Genomic DNA, 15,263 nt, shown 5'->3' on the forward strand with positions numbered 1-15,263 from the left:
AATTGTGCATTTCGATTGACAGCTATGACGACACTATGACCCGCCCATAAATTGGACTCCCTCTCTTTATGGTACTTAAATTGAATTTACAGTCTTGTTTGGTGGGAAAGGATCCATGCCAGTTCTAATCCCTACAGAAAAAAGGAGGACTAATTAAACATTAAACTTATAATGCACCGACAACACAAACATGGAATCACAATAGCGGTGAGAAGGTAAGCTAATACAAAAATTCTGTCAGATTTGTCGTTATCAGACACTCTCAACTGATTGTCATATGAGTGTCATTTCTACCAATATCAATGCTATACATGGCTTTGCCTGTCCCTCCCGAATAACTGTATTCATTTTTTAGTAATGCATTTACGAGTGAAAATAATCTGCACGTTGGACTTGCAGTTCCAAAGCACTGCCGCCAGGTGGCGTCTGGTCGGTCGTTGCCGCCCCTATAGCTGGATTCCTTCACCGAGCCCTCCCTCCTTCCTCACCCCGGTCACGCTGTCGTTAGTCGCCGGGCTCCCAAGCTCTGATAGACAAACCCGCTAAAATGAAGATCTGGGCGTCAGAGCACATTTTCAAGTAAGTGGTTTCCTGTGTGCAGTGGTGATTTACGCCACTGTTTGTTTTGATATTTGGTATTTAATCTACAAGCAATTTTAACCAAATATTCAATACTACTGTTAGCCGTCTTGGCTAAATTAGGTAATTTGGTTAACCCTTTGTGTACCCTTTTGCCGCTGTCGTTAGCACTTTAGCCACAAATTGATCAGTTTAACGTCAAGCTATTGTTTATCAAAATTGCATTTATGTTATCTGTCTCGTTTGCATCGGGTGATCGTTACAGATAATTATAAGTGAGTTTTGTGTGAGAATAAAGCAACTGCAAGTGAGCCTGTTTACAGTTAGCAAGAGTGAAGCTAGCTTGTCTCTTTGGTGTTTAAGGACTGAAGATAAAGTGCTCTTTTCGAGCCTTTTTGCTTCGGTTCAGCCAGAAGTTGTCAAGAGGTTAGCCTGTTTCAAGGACGAGTCAAAAGACTGACACTGCGAACCATTATCAGTGGTTTTATCGTTACATAACTGCCACTCAGCCAGGCCATTCTTCCAAGATACATCGAAACGTTGCTGTTGGGTGCATTTTACCTGTTGAGTTAAATCCCTGAGGTGAACATTTAAGCTAGGCCATTTCCAGAACATTTTAGAGGATTTTATGTTGATTGTCCCGAGGGGGCGTTTCTCACAGAAGACTCGTAAATAAACGTTACAGTTTGAGTTGAGGTTTGGGTTTAAACATCAAAGTCAAATCCGTCATTCCAATCCCTCCAGAGTTGATCTTCATTTCCAATCAGTGTATCAGCCCAGATTAAGATTTTACTTAACTAGATAAATGCTCTGTTGAGCTTAAATAAACAATGACGGTTTGAATTTGTAAAGTGAACTGCATCTGACTCATGTTGAATTGAGCTAACTAGCCATAAGATCAGCAAAAAAACCAAATAAGCATCAAAACATAATATGACATTATTGGTCCCATAGACATGACATCAGACATGGTCTCTGAGTAACACGTCATCTACCCACCTATTTTTTAGTTATTCATGCAGAGAAAAGTGTCACACTTTTCTTTGTGTATCACCACATGAACTCTGACATTGAAAAGTATCACCACATAGTTTTGCAACAGTTTCCCGTGGTCATTGTGGGTAAGAAAAATAAATGACAGTGTAGTCAGGGTATAACCGAATGGGCAGAATGAACTGTTAGGCAATCTGTTGTCTTCTGTTAAATTACCATTAACATATTGCAAACATATTGCATGTCATGGGATTGGCTGTTGCCAATTAACATATTAAAAGAAAAAAAACTAGACATGGCTTCAAATGAGTGTATTTGAGCTTGTGTTTGACCTTAATGTTTTTAACAGCCATCCATGGGAGACGGTGACCAAAGCAGCAATGCAAAAATATCCCAACCCCATGAACCCAAGTGTGTTTGGTGTGGATGTTCTGGATAGAGGCGTGGACAAAGACGGGCGGTTACACAGTAAACGACTGCTCAGCACTGAATGGGGTCTGCCTGCTATTGCCAAATCTGTAAGTTAGATGAGACTTACTGTGTGGCTCTTGGTAGAGCCATTGAGATTCTATTCTACAAGTTTACCCATTAGTATGTATTCTCCTTTTCCTGCAGATCATCGGGGTCACTAGAACATGCACTTATGTCCAAGAACATTCAGTAGTTGACCCTAGAGAGAAGATCTTTGAGCTCAAATCTACAAATGTGAGTAGCATCATCTTGTCAAAAAGACCCAGTTTCTTCAAGAATCTTTTTTTCTATGACACAGCAGTCCCTCTTATCAGTCGGTTGGAACCGAATTCAGCACGTTCTGGAACACTGACTAATCTGTCTGTTCTGTTGAACAGCCTTTCATTATTTTTGTGTCGCAAAAAGTTGCCATCCCTTTGAATTCTTTCAGTCGCCTGATTTAAGTTAGATTGTCACAAGTTCTGCTTGTTCTCCTGCCAACCTTTTTGCCTTGACTGTCTGGCAGGGGCGTTATCTAGTACTATTTGTAGGGAGGTGAGGGTTTGTTTTTACTCATCAAGTTTTCTCCCAAATGTATCATAGGTTTCCAACAAATGAATAGGACAAACATCAAAAAAGTAAATCAACATGACCTGGAAATTAGGAAGAAATTTCTTTTAAAAATGTGAAGTGTATGACCTTTTAAGTAGGTCAAATAGATGCTGTAAACAGCTGAAAAAGCAACTACCTGAAAATATTAATGAAATACCTGAAGAAATTAAACAGGATATACTCAGAGGAGTTAGAAGATGCAAGAGTCCTACCAACCAGCTAGATAGTTTGCCAGAAATAGCTTTGAAAAATCCCAGATGTATAATTTAGCAAAGAAATGCAGGTTTACCTTTTCTATGAGACTTTAAAAGGCATGTAGAAATGCAATAATTTCTTCTGATCTAAAATTGTCAACATCCTCCTTGTTTTTTTTTTTTTTGCTTTTTTTTTGCTCAGATCTCCTTTACTAACCTGGTGTCTGTGGATGAAAAGTTGACATACAAGCCTCACCCCCAGGATCCTGAAAAGTAAGTGACTCATTGTCCTTCTTAAAATCTCAAAGTTGTTGGATTTCTGAAACATCAAGTTTTGGTCAGACAGTATGTCTGCATCTTTATCCTGTGTTTTTCTCTGCTGGAACTTCAGTTGTATTTAAATGATGGTGAACAGACAAGATTATTAAGCACTGGTGAGCTGATTCAAAACCATGTCCTTTCTTTTCCTATCAACACAGCTAGTGTGTTTAAAATTAAATGAACTATATGATAGTTCTATATGATATATAGTGTCCACCATATGAATGGATGAAGTCAGTTTATATTTGATTGAGTAAATGTAAATTAGACTAGAAATTTGCAGGATCTTTACCACTGTTGTGGTCATGTATGTGTCCAGGACCGTTCTGACCCAGGAGGCTCTGATTAGTGTGAAAGGTGTCAGTTTGAGCAGCTATCTGGAGGGGCTCATGGCCAAGACCATCTCTGTCAATGCTGGCAAGGTAATGCTGACCTTGAATTCTCCCAACCTAATGTTGCATTATAACTGTTACTGCACCACATGTTGTGTAACACTTTTCCAACTATTGTGTTTCAGGGACGGGAGGCAATGGAGTGGGTCATCAGGCGATTAAATACTGAAATTGAGGAATTGGCAGCAACTGCTCGGGGAACCATGCGTGTGCCTATGGCAGCAGCTGTCACAGACAAATGATAGCAGCCTCCCATGCTGCATTCTTACCATCATGGACCGATGGACCTCTTGGACTTTTGCCTCTTTATAGGGGATTTCACCTCATCTGCCAGCACAGCCTGAAATCAACAGCCCCATCTACTGGTCCTACTCGCATTGTTTTTGTGTATCATCAGCATACTGCTGGTTGTCCTGCCGCAGCACTTTACACCAAAAATTTGATACTCTTGACGTTGAAAGCTAATTTTGAGTGTATGAAAGATTAAAAGCTAACAGGGTTCAATTGGACTGCATTTAGACTTACACCATTAAGTCTTACAATATTAAAACTATAGAAAAAAAATACACAGTGCCTCCATACCATCTCATCAATATTCTCTTTCTTTACCCCATTGACTGATGCCCTTTTCCAGTACAGCACTAACCATCTGAGCACTGTTAACAGCAGGAATGAAGTCACTACCGACCATCATCTTCTACATTGGCTGATCTTGACTGAAGCTGCAAACTAATCATGTCTTTTTCACCCGGTTTTTACACATGAAAGCAAATGATACCTGTTTTTTGCAAAGGCTTCAGAACATGATATAGAACATGTCAGAAGTACCAATTTATTTTGTTTTCTTAGTTCCCCTCACAAAGGATTTTTGTGATATTGAGGTGGATGAGTTTCTTACTGTAATCAAGACTCATCTCTGGGTTAAGTGGCCAAACAAAACACTTCAGCTAGGCTACATTTTATCGTATCATATTATCGGTACTTTCCCTGGTCTTTAAAAATAAAAAGAGAGTCCAAGGATAGTTCATAATTAAAACACTTGCAAGGGGCCAAAAGAGGCTAGTTCTGCACAACGCATTGAATCAAAATGCAAGGGGTTTATTTAACTTCCCCTTTGTATCTTTGATGCTCGATGCCAGTCTCTGCTCTAGGAAGGATCTGGCTTATAAAATGTGAATGACTTTCTTGTCTTTTCTTCTTTACCCTACCAGTATGGGTACACTTGAATTTTCAGTGAATTCTCAGCAATTCTAGGTGCCAAGCGGGACACCTGATATGACATAACTGATCACACCAGAGATTCTGTGCTATGAAACCTCACCAGTGTTGAAGAAGCTCAATTTCACTGAACGTGCCAGAATCAATTGTTTTAAGATGGACAGAAATTTATAATTGTAATCTAACTCCTCGAGCCACGTTCTCACCAATAGATGGTAATTGTTTCGGTCTATTGACTCAAGTGAGCATTGAAGATGTGGAGTTAATTTTTTTTCATCAGCTGTATCGATGCAGTTTTTATAGTAGCGCAGATCCCTCAAGACTTTCAGGTGTTACAAAGTCTAGCCTGCTTAGTTTTCTGCTGTAAATGTACTTAAAATTGTTTTAGACAGTTTAGTTACCTTGACCTCAGTTTAAGCTTCACATCCTCTTTTTATGGTGCATTTCATCTTTCAAGATGACCGAAAGCCAGTGTTCTGTTGAACTGTAATTGTGTAAAATGGTTCTGCAGTCCCCTCATGAACAGTCGCCTTTACACTTCCTCCTCTTTCACTTTTTCTGTGCTCTCTTCTGCCCAGCTGACCAGTAACTGCTCACTCTCACCTAATGAAGTGTGAAGTTTTTCTATGGGGAACATTTTAAGAACTGTGGCTGAAAGTAGGGTTATATTTATTTTGGTGTTACATTCCAAGAATGTGAAAATGTAACAGAATCTAAAGAGTGCACACTGAAATGTTTCAAAATAAAGAGATGTCATTGTTTCATGGTAATTTAGGGAAAATGTCTTGATTTGGCATTTTCGAGTTTTAATATTGCTCACCGAAGAGTATTTAGTGTACAGAAAATCTGGGTTACACGTCAAATAGTTTTCACATTTTAAGGGAATATTCTTTTGTGGTAATGATACATCTATGTTCTCCCTCAGCCTCCATTAGAAAGAGATGGCAGGTATAAATGTGCAATGCGACAGTGACTCGGCTACATAGTCAGTCGAGGTTTTTGTTGCTTCTAAGGGACTGGGAGGTACACCTCCATAAATCATATCCATTGTGTTAGCTGGTGTAGCTGCAGAAGATCAGATTGGCTGCACAGTGTGGATATTTGTGTGTTTCTGAATCATGCCAAAAAAAACTGAGGATAACTGCGATATTCCTGTTTCCATTTATGCTTTTAACATACAATATTTAAAATATGATTGACATTAGGGAGTAGTCATTGAAAGTAGTTACAGCACGATATGGAAAGTTTTTTTTTATCAGTCTGTTGTATTCATCAAGGGTTGGCGCAACTTCTTTTATTTTATATAATTGATGCTTGCACTGTGTGTGGGACAAAACGGTAAAATCATGTTAACAATCTCAAGGCATCTGAACAGTGGAATATGGTTGGGGTATTCTGTATCCCTTGAAGGTCACATCAATATCAGTAGAGAAGGCTATAAATCCGTGTTGAAGAACATAAGTACAAATTCGTCGAAAAGCATTGATTCACTCTAAAGTTACCTCATAGCTCTACATGATCTTATATAATTATCAGACCCGGACCTGTTCCGCTGTGAGTTGGCCAGGTGTGCATGTTCCATTTAGCATCATCTTTCCCCAATTGCTCTACAATCAAAAAGTGCAAGGTCTTAAAGTCTGACCACGCTCAAGTATTATGGATCAAAAAAGTGTTTAATAAGAAAAAGTCCATGACTCCTTTTTCTGTTAAACTTTCTGTGGTGAAGTAAACAGACTTCATTCTGCATTCTGTCCTTTGTAAGTTAACAAAATCTGCTATATTGCCTATATTAAACCGAAAATATGTGGTCATACGAAACCGCAGACTGGAGAACATACAGAAGATTTTCAATACATATGACAGCTCACCATTTAGTTTTGACATGATCCCAATTCTCATGACCACCTTTGCAAAGTCTTCCAAACTATCTGTCTACAAAGAGACAGCAGACAGCAATCAGCAGAGAGCTGCTATTAAGTGATGATATAATCACTGGTCCCACTGTTTTTGCTGCTGCATATCTTAAATGCTCCAACTTCACTTGCTGCAAGACTTCAAGTAAATCTATGGGGAAAAAGGCACCAGTGTTATTTTAAAAACCATCCTTTCACATGCAAGCCAAATTTGAACAATGTGAAGCCCTAAAGTGAACAAGTGACGAGTGTCCCTCTCCTGTCCGAGGTGTGGGATGCTTGTCAGTCATTTTTGACAGATTACTGATATTATCTTTGAATATAAATATAAATAATAAGTATTTTTTGTATATCTTGTGTTTCTGATCAGCCATTAATTGTGCAAATGGTTTATTCCCTTGACAAAAATATTATTTTACACAGATTTTGTACTGAAACACTGTAAATCATACTTGTCCATTGTCATGGAGCTCATTAGTGTCCACACCTTTGCAGTAAAGTCTGTGTCCTGAAGGAAACAGCTCACAAATCATGATTGAAATAAAAAAGAATATATTCAAATGTCACATTTAGTTATTTAGCACATAAAATATCGCCGCTGATCCAGTTTTAGGAAATAATTCATGATAGACAAACCCAAGCCCGCATTTAAAATGTTACATGTTCAAAGAGTGACAACAAACAAAGAAAGAAACATGAGAGCTAAATGTCCTCTAGACGACTATGTTTGGCAAATATTGAAGAGTAAAAGGATAAAAGAGAAACACAACCCTTTGGATGTACTAATTTATATTAATAGGCTATAACACAGATGCATTCACAACATGGAGTTTGAAAAGAGGGGTCTGGGTAGCATTTGGCTTGATGGCAAAGGCCTTGATGGCCCCCAGGAAGCCCAGTTTTATAAAACCAGACTGGAAGGAGAACACAGAAACCTCTGTGGCATAAATATGTAGCTCCATCATCATGTCTGGAAACAACATGGGGAGCTGAATAAAAAAACAACTTTGCATTCTATTTGTATGTTTGAATAACTACAATAACAAACAGAAGGATGAGAGGCAGCAAACCAGGACACTGGGAGGATGAGAAACAGAATTTGAATGATTACAGGCCAACTGGTACAGCACACGAAATCCAGAACTGTCAGAAGTGCTAGGCGGAAAAACGATTTTGATTAATTAAATTGTCTGAGGGACATTTAAATGTTGTCATATCAGGCCTCATTTAAACACATCATACAGTTAAATTGTCACCGAAAGCCAGCCAGCTGAGCAACACTATCATGTCGGAAAGACATTGAACAGATGTTATGTCTTTGTTAGAATTAAAATGTTGATACATCTTCAACATCAATATTTATTCTATTCTATTCTATTCTTTAAAAGATTCAAAGAACATTTTTTATGGTCATAAACATGTGGAAGACGTGGATGTTAAATTCTACAATTCAGTAAATGTGAATATTTACACACATGATAAAGAGACATCTTGCGAATGAAATGCTGAAGATTTAAGTTTTTTGGTTAAATATTTTCACTGATGCCGAGTGTCAAAAGCTAATCTGAGTCTATACGAATGCCTAAGTGACATATCGAGCCGTGGTCATATCAATTAAAATACTTCAAATTGTGGCCTGTACACTCAGTCTGATATAAAATTACCATGGATTTTCAAGTGCTGCTAAATGAAGCCTTACCTGAGGAACGCAATGCCACATGTAGCCGGTGTTTTGGTGCAAGAGAGAGTGTGGAGGTATCTGCCATGATGAAATGCAATTCTTAATCATTGCTGAAACAAACTTGTGATTAGTGTGCAACCTATCTTCCGCTTTTTGGCCCCCTGCTGTTATTCCATCTGTCACAAACTCACCATACTGTCATTGATGAGAGCTTGAAGCAGGCCAGCTGAGACGTATCCGTATGAGACAGGCCCAGTGACAGCATGTAGCCCGGCTGCTCTGCCTTGGTGAAGGGTTGTGACTGGAAGGGAGGCTCCATGTGACTTTTTGTGCGATAGAACTCTCCCTTCAAGTGAAAATATGAAAAAAATGTGAGAAACTAGGGTTTTGTAGCAATTACACGTATGCTTTTTTTTTTCTTCATGTGAAGAAGAGCCTGAACAAACAGCCTTCTGATAAAATGTGAAACTTGCTCCATGTGTTCTCACCTTCACACCCAGATTTAGGCTTGAAGGTCCAATCACAGGTAAATCAATGAGGGGAAAGTCAAAAATTAGGTCCTTATTTACCTCAAGTGAAAATGTGGACAGTGGAGATAATCAACTAAATGTTATCTACTTATGGATTTAATAAAAATTCCTATACTTTTTCCCCTCAGCATAATTCTTTTTTGGTTTAAAAATCAGCAGCAATTGTTTCTTTATTGGCTTCTTCATGGAAATGTCGCCTACTGCAATACCTTGCATATGATATAGATGGAGCTCTAAGACAGAAATGTTATCCCCCACAGCTGGGCAGACCTGTGATGATAAAAAGGCAAACATCTTGCAAACCTTTTATGTTGAAGTGTTTATACTGAGCCAATCTTGCCCAAAGATTTGCATGATACTCCAACAGAACATATTTCGAGGGTGTTGACAAAACCTCGCCTTGGAGTACATAGTGGTCAAGATATCCCTCTTGCGTATTTCCACAAATGGCATGAACAACCAGATGTTAAAATAGAGAAAATTGACCTTTGAGTGCAATGTCAATATGGTCCATCTTTGTCTCAGTGTGATGAGAGCCATAATTGGAACCACTATGGAACTCCACATCCACATTTTCAACAATTGCATAACAGTTGAAACTCATCCAAGAGGTGTCATTGTATATCATTCCCCAGCCTCACTACAGATGTCATATCCATATTGAATATGGCCATTTCCAGTGATTCTCCAACATGTCTGAAAGCTACACAAAAAGTCCATGCTGCTGGTGTAGGTGAGGAGTTTTTCAAGCAGCACAGGCTACCAAACGCTGACCTTATCTCTGAAACATCTAACATGTGCTATCCTTGTGATGGACTCATTCCTGATCATATCAATCCTCATTGATCTCAAAGAGAACCACAACATCTTCATCGTTGCTACTTCCAGCTCTGCTTCCTGTCTTTTCCCTAGCGACGCTGTCTCGAAACCATACCGGATTGCTGGCCTCACTGCTGTCATGTACACCTTTGCTTTCATTGGTGACACTATTACATCACACGTTTCCTCTGAGACTTACAGTATCTCCACCCATTCCAACCAACCTTTTTCTAGGTTTATAAGGCACAATGCAGCTCCCTCTGACTTTCTCTGTGCTTCTCTTCTGTGGTGAATCGTGTGCTAATCCAGCTAAATGTACATGTCATCATTGGCATCATGTTCTTTACATCTCACACTCCCATTATGCCATACTGCGTCCTCCACCATCCTGTTAGAGCCAGGGTGAGCAATTATTTTGGCTGGCAGGCAACATTTCTTATTCAATTTTTTATACATGGGCCACCTAGGTATCATGTAAATTAAACAAAATGAAAATTGCAAATTAAATATTTATATTTTTTGGCATTTTATTTCAACTTTAAAATCCTTAATGATCATATAAATGTATTGACATTGTTTTGTATGTAATAATCCATAGAAAATTAAAAAAAAGGGAAAAAATAAGGAGTTTCTAAATTCAATATTGATTGAAAACACTTATTAAAATATTCAACGAAAATAGTTTGGCGGGCCGGATAAAAAAGCAAAACGGGCAGGACGTGGCCAATGGGCTGCGAAATGCCCGGGTCTGTGTTAGAGCATCACTGACGCCCAACGCATTTATCTTGCATCCTCTGACATCCTGAAAGAACTCAACAGATGTTTATGGAAAGTCACACTTGGTAACATGGATACTGGAATGCATGTGGAGAGTGTGGGGGAGAAGTGATAAGGACGGATCAACAAGTCAGTCATGTAAAAGGAATGAAACAAGAGAATCAAGTAAACACACATCATGATGACAGCTTTAGGAACTGTCATTTAAACAAGTGTTCAAATTCTAAATAGACAAATCATGAAAATGTGGTCCTTAGTCTACAGTGGCCATTGTGTTAAAGGGGGCTCTATAAAGTGTATTTAACATAGGATAAATACACAACACATTTGTACTTTAACAATTTGGCTCTAGGACTTCCATTGGTAAAAACTAACATTTTAGACTAAAGCCCTGCATACATTTACTTAAATAAAACAACACAGTAAATTCTGATTTCTGGTAATTTAATAGTGCCACAGATTCCTTACCCATTTAGGGTGTAGTGTATGCTACCAAAGATGCTGAGATGGATCTCACCACCGATGTTCGGAAAAGCGATGTACTCCAGCTTCTGCAGAATCCAACCTGCACCAACAATCTTACCTTCCATGATCACATGATCAGTGCAATACATCAGATTTTGTTAGATACTGTGAAGTTATAATCGATACACTTAGGTTTAAACATATAGGGGAGTGACATCCTGGCTCTTACCTTACTAAAGTCCTTTTTCAGTCAGTCCAACTTGTATTGCAGTTGCAGTTGTATTGCAGATTTTTTCCAGAGACGCAGGAGGTTAACAGGAGCGCCGTCACCCCAAATAAAACCATTTTGCTGTGGAATAAAAAAAATTCAACCAAAAATCTGCTCAATTAAACAAGGGCAGCGGAATTTAGCATCCAAAATTGGGCCAAAAGAATAATTTATTGTGATACAACGAAGTGTCCTTGAAAGTTGCTTTCAGTGGTATATTAATTTTTGAGGTTGTAGTTCTGCTTCTGACTTCTGACGTGACTAGAAGTCCTTAATCATTTACTTCCTGTTTAGTGAGAACAGAAAAACACACACACACAAGTATAGTCCCTAGAACATTTTGCGTTTGTGTTGTTAGCTGAGTAAACATGATAATTTAAACAAGTTCAAAATTTGTATAAACAAGGATTGAAAACTAATTTCCCGGCACGTTGAGTGCATTTGAATACATCGTGAATTTCTCAAAATTTTATCAAGTTAAAAAGTCTAATAAAATCCCCATTAGTCGTGGTTCAATATCTGGTAGAAGGAAGTGATATCCACTTTGTGCTCAGCTGGAGTTACCGATATTCAGAGAGGACAACTCTCTGAATTTTTAAAACTTACCCAGTTCCTGTTCTTTAATGCTAACCTATTTCAGCTTTCGGCTTCTTGTTTAGATGCTACTGTTGTGTGTCGGGTGTTTTATAAAGCTCCAACATTCGTAGTTACATTTGCTGGATGAAAATAACAAACGCTTCATTCCGTATCTTGTTTTCTGTTTTTTTTTAAATTGGTAATGGATGCACATCATGTGATTGGTTTACCAGTTTCACTGAGGGTCATCTGGGGGAAAACCTATAATGATCTGTGTAAAAAAGCTTTGTAACTTTGAAAAGATTGAGAGGATAGCCTTATGTTTCCCAGAGCAGAGATATAAAGGACGAACATATCAACAAGGCTTTCAACGTTTTGATTGTGCAAAGAAACATTAGAATCACCAGCCATAAAATATTTGATTTATTTATCTCTTAATTCAACAAGTAGTCTTTGTCTGACACACCATTAGTTCTATTAAATCACAACAAACAAGTTCAATAGGAAGAGCATATTATCAGACAAGTAATTTTCATACAACACAATAAGGACCCACTTGCTTGCACTTTGAATTCATTTCATCCAGAATGACACTTGAAACACCGAGAAAATCAGTGAGTTGACGAGGCTTACTACAGGAAAATAGAACACAAAACAAAAACAAAATAAAAAAGAATGTTGTTCAAACAACGACACATTATTCATGGTTGATTACAGCACTCCATCCAATCCGATGGTCGTGTTGTTTCATATTTTCTCTGAAAGTGGGATTGATGACATATCGAGCAGCGCAAATACCGGTAATAACATAATCACTCCATTGTTTTTCAAATATGAGGCATTCTCCGAATATAAACATGTACACACTCATAGTTAGACCCACAGCAGACATATTCACTGGATCTTTTGCGATTCTGCATGAAGACGTACACTCGGACGGCCTGTTAATGCCCGCATGTATAACCACCACCTTCACACAGAGATCACATCCCTCCAGTTGATAAAAGGTGTTTTTTTTTTTTTCTTGGAATGAGTTACAACTTTACACTATGGTTGTGGAGTTTATTATTGCACATTATCACGAAGGCAAAATAAAAAGATGTACATTTCACACAAATAACCCTCCATTTACCAGCTTCTATGTCGAGCGACCAACATGATGTTTGGACAAATTCTGCATCATCGAACCCTGCTGAGAGAGAAGCGGTGTTCATCGTCATATTTTCCGTGGTTGAATTCATTTTCGGAGGCTCTCAGTCATGAATGTTGTATTTGAATGCCTCTATGAGTCCTTCGATCGAGTGAATGAAGCCGGATATGGCACAGATGCCCCCGATGACAAAAATGGCGACGTCAAAAAACACGTGGTGCCACAGCAGGTTTCGCCACTGGAGCTTCAGGTGGAAGAGGCTCGGCAATAGGAAGCAGAGACCGGCGCCGGTGAGACTCCCAGTCAGACCCATGAGGAGGGCGAAATGGGGGACGAACACGGCCATGAGCAAGGTGAAAACCACCAGGGCAACTCGGAGGCCCAGACCCCATGATTTTAACTGTCCGGTAGGTCCATAGCAGTCAGGGAAGAGGGCCCTCCCGCCATCCTGGAACAAGGATTTCTCCAGGACCTCTACGGCTGCGAAGAAGGGCAGCGGGTACGATAACAGAGCCTTGGCCACAAGAAAGAGGTTCACCACTGCCCGGATGGTCGAAGGCAGGTTATCTGTGATGACTTCTTTGGTGGCATCAGCCCATGTCAAGTAGGCCACTAGGGCAAAGAGGCCCTTGAGGATGCAGGCAGCGATGTGAGTCCAGTCCATCATGCAGTGAAACTCACTGGGCTTCTGCATGTTCCCCTCCAAGGAGGGGAGGAAGATCTGCGAGGTGTAGCTGAACACAATGATGCCAATCGAGATGGGGAACTTCTTTACGTCAATGTAAAACTTCACCTTCTCCCAGGCCCACTCGCGTGCTCTGGAGAGGCAGTAAGCAATCACGAGGATGTTGATGACAAAATGTGCAAGGGTGCACAAGAAGCTGAACTTGGATACTGCCTTGAGGTTCTTCAGGAACGCACAAGGCAAGAGCGCGGCCGTGGCTACCACGGACCAGGCTTTCTGGGAGACAGGAAAGCCAGGGAAACTGTTGTACATCAGGTTGCCGCTGACGACCACGTACAGAATACATGTCATGACCAGCTCGATGATCTGAGCCACGTTCACAACGTGGCCGCCCAGCGCGGGGAAGCGTGGCGCGCAGCAGGCGTTGGCGATGTCCACGTACGAGTCCCTCACCCGCACCTTGATGCCGTCCTCGTTCTCCTCGTACAAACACGCGATGAGGATTTTCCCGGTGTAGCAGCAGACGACAGCTGCGAAGATGATGAGGAAGAGGCCGAGGTAGCCGCCGTGGAGGATGGCGTACGGCAGGCCGAGGACGAACATGCCCTGCGGACAGAGAAGCGCAGAGGAGTGGTAATGGACGAGGCCCACATCGCAGTGACAGGCCGAGCCAGCCAGCGTGAGACCAGCGGCTCACGCAGCCCCCCACCCTCCCCACCCCCATCTTACATAATATCCCCCAAAATTAAGGAAATATAATCATCCAAAAAAAAAAAAAAAAAAAAAATCGCACATTGATATGCAGCGTCTCGACACAGGGTATTGCTGTTACTTGCATCGCCCTTGAAAAAAAAGGCCTCCGATTTGCGTTAAAGCCGAGCGGAATTTAGGCTTTGAAAAAAAGGAAACGCAGCCAACATATTTTAAAAATCGACATGTTAGAAATTTCGTTGATTTCTTGCTTGAGTTTGATAGTGGGGGTGATAAGCGCCTCGCAGCCTCTTGGATATCTCGGTCCCACAGGCCCCGCCTGCAGCCCCGCTGATAAACAGATTTGAATAAATCTACTCTTAATCCGAGTGGGTTCAATTAAATCGTTCGAAGCGTGAAAAAAAACGCGTTGACATAAACGTTTTAAATGAAAACGGACACTCCAAGGCCAAATCTACGTGGCGTCTATTTAAGCCACCCTTTGCGTCAACAGTTGGACTCGGAACCAGAACGATGAAGACGCTCAAGGTGACTTTGCCCCGCAGGTGAACGCGGTCAGCGCGCAAACGCACCTGTATGGCGTTGGTGACGTTCCAGCCGGCTTCCCACGACGTGATTTGGGGTTTGACCTCATCCAGGGAGCCCGCGGTCTTCAGGGACGAGGCCTTCGGCCCGGTGCCGTCCCTCTGGTAGTGGCTGTCCCCTTCCAACTCTCCCTCCGTGCCTCCCCCTTCCTCCTCGCCCTGGAGGACGTCCATCTGCATCCCTTGTCTGTAGTCATAATCCAAATCGTCGCATTCCGCAAAACCCAAGCCCTCCTCGTCCGTGGCGGCCTGGAAGCCCAGGCGAGCGAACACCCCGCTGACCTTGGCCTGGGATTTGTTAGACACCGTGTGAGCCGCGTTGGTCAGCTTGTTGGTCAGCTTGTG

At 40.8% G+C, this 15,263-nt stretch overlaps 3 protein-coding genes across 3 annotated transcripts in view; 1 reads left to right on the forward strand and 2 right to left on the reverse strand.

Annotated features, from left to right (window-relative positions):
- The first annotated feature begins 111 nt into the window (after positions 1 to 111).
- On the forward strand, positions 112 to 4,107 carry LOC147227277 (PRELI domain containing protein 3B-like). The gene is made up of 7 exons (XM_086159367.1): positions 112 to 215; positions 400 to 579; positions 1,922 to 2,090; positions 2,188 to 2,277; positions 3,031 to 3,101; positions 3,469 to 3,571; positions 3,667 to 4,107. The coding sequence occupies exons 2-7, from the start codon at positions 548 to 550 to the stop codon at positions 3,781 to 3,783; spliced, it is 582 nt and encodes a 193-aa protein (XP_086015493.1). The 5' UTR covers positions 112 to 215; positions 400 to 547; the 3' UTR covers positions 3,784 to 4,107.
- A 1,184-nt stretch (positions 4,108 to 5,291) lies between these two features.
- bpifcl (BPI fold containing family C, like) lies at positions 5,292 to 11,069 on the reverse strand. Its single transcript, XM_086159995.1, is given in 11 exon segments — positions 5,292 to 5,362; positions 6,304 to 6,366; positions 6,628 to 6,691; positions 7,160 to 7,180; positions 7,494 to 7,661; positions 8,372 to 8,431; positions 8,545 to 8,600; positions 8,603 to 8,699; positions 8,842 to 8,953; positions 10,413 to 10,556; positions 10,948 to 11,069. Coding segments are annotated over 11 exon segments (978 nt in total).
- A 1,124-nt stretch (positions 11,070 to 12,193) lies between these two features.
- LOC147227279 (vesicular inhibitory amino acid transporter-like) overlaps positions 12,194 to 15,263 on the reverse strand; it is a 3,618-nt gene continuing 548 nt past the window's right edge. Inside the window, exons 1-2 of the mRNA XM_086159368.1 lie at positions 14,907 to 15,263; positions 12,194 to 14,229 (exon numbers count right to left, since the gene is read on the reverse strand). The exon at positions 14,907 to 15,263 is cut by the window's right edge and continues 548 nt beyond it. Of these exons, the coding sequence (XP_086015494.1) occupies positions 13,042 to 14,229; positions 14,907 to 15,263 (1,545 nt within the window). The 3' untranslated portion in view covers positions 12,194 to 13,041. The remainder of the gene's footprint in view (positions 14,230 to 14,906) is intronic.

The sequence above is a fragment of the Fistularia commersonii genome, chromosome 14 (genome assembly GCF_037954325.1).
Source record: "Fistularia commersonii isolate RoL2024-O1a breed Wild chromosome 14, RoL_Fcom_v1.0, whole genome shotgun sequence".
Taxonomy (NCBI): domain Eukaryota; kingdom Metazoa; phylum Chordata; class Actinopteri; order Syngnathiformes; family Fistulariidae; genus Fistularia; species Fistularia commersonii.

Excerpts from the sequence above, each read along its gene's own strand:
- LOC147227277 (XM_086159367.1), top strand. The coding sequence starts at position 548 with ATGAAGATCTGGGCGTCAGAGCACATTTTCAA. Across the intron at positions 2,278-3,030 it reads TTGAGCTCAAATCTACAAAT|ATCTCCTTTACTAACCTGGT; the intron begins GTGAGTAGCATC and ends TTTTTTGCTCAG. Across the intron at positions 3,572-3,666 it reads TCTCTGTCAATGCTGGCAAG|GGACGGGAGGCAATGGAGTG; the intron begins GTAATGCTGACC and ends ATTGTGTTTCAG.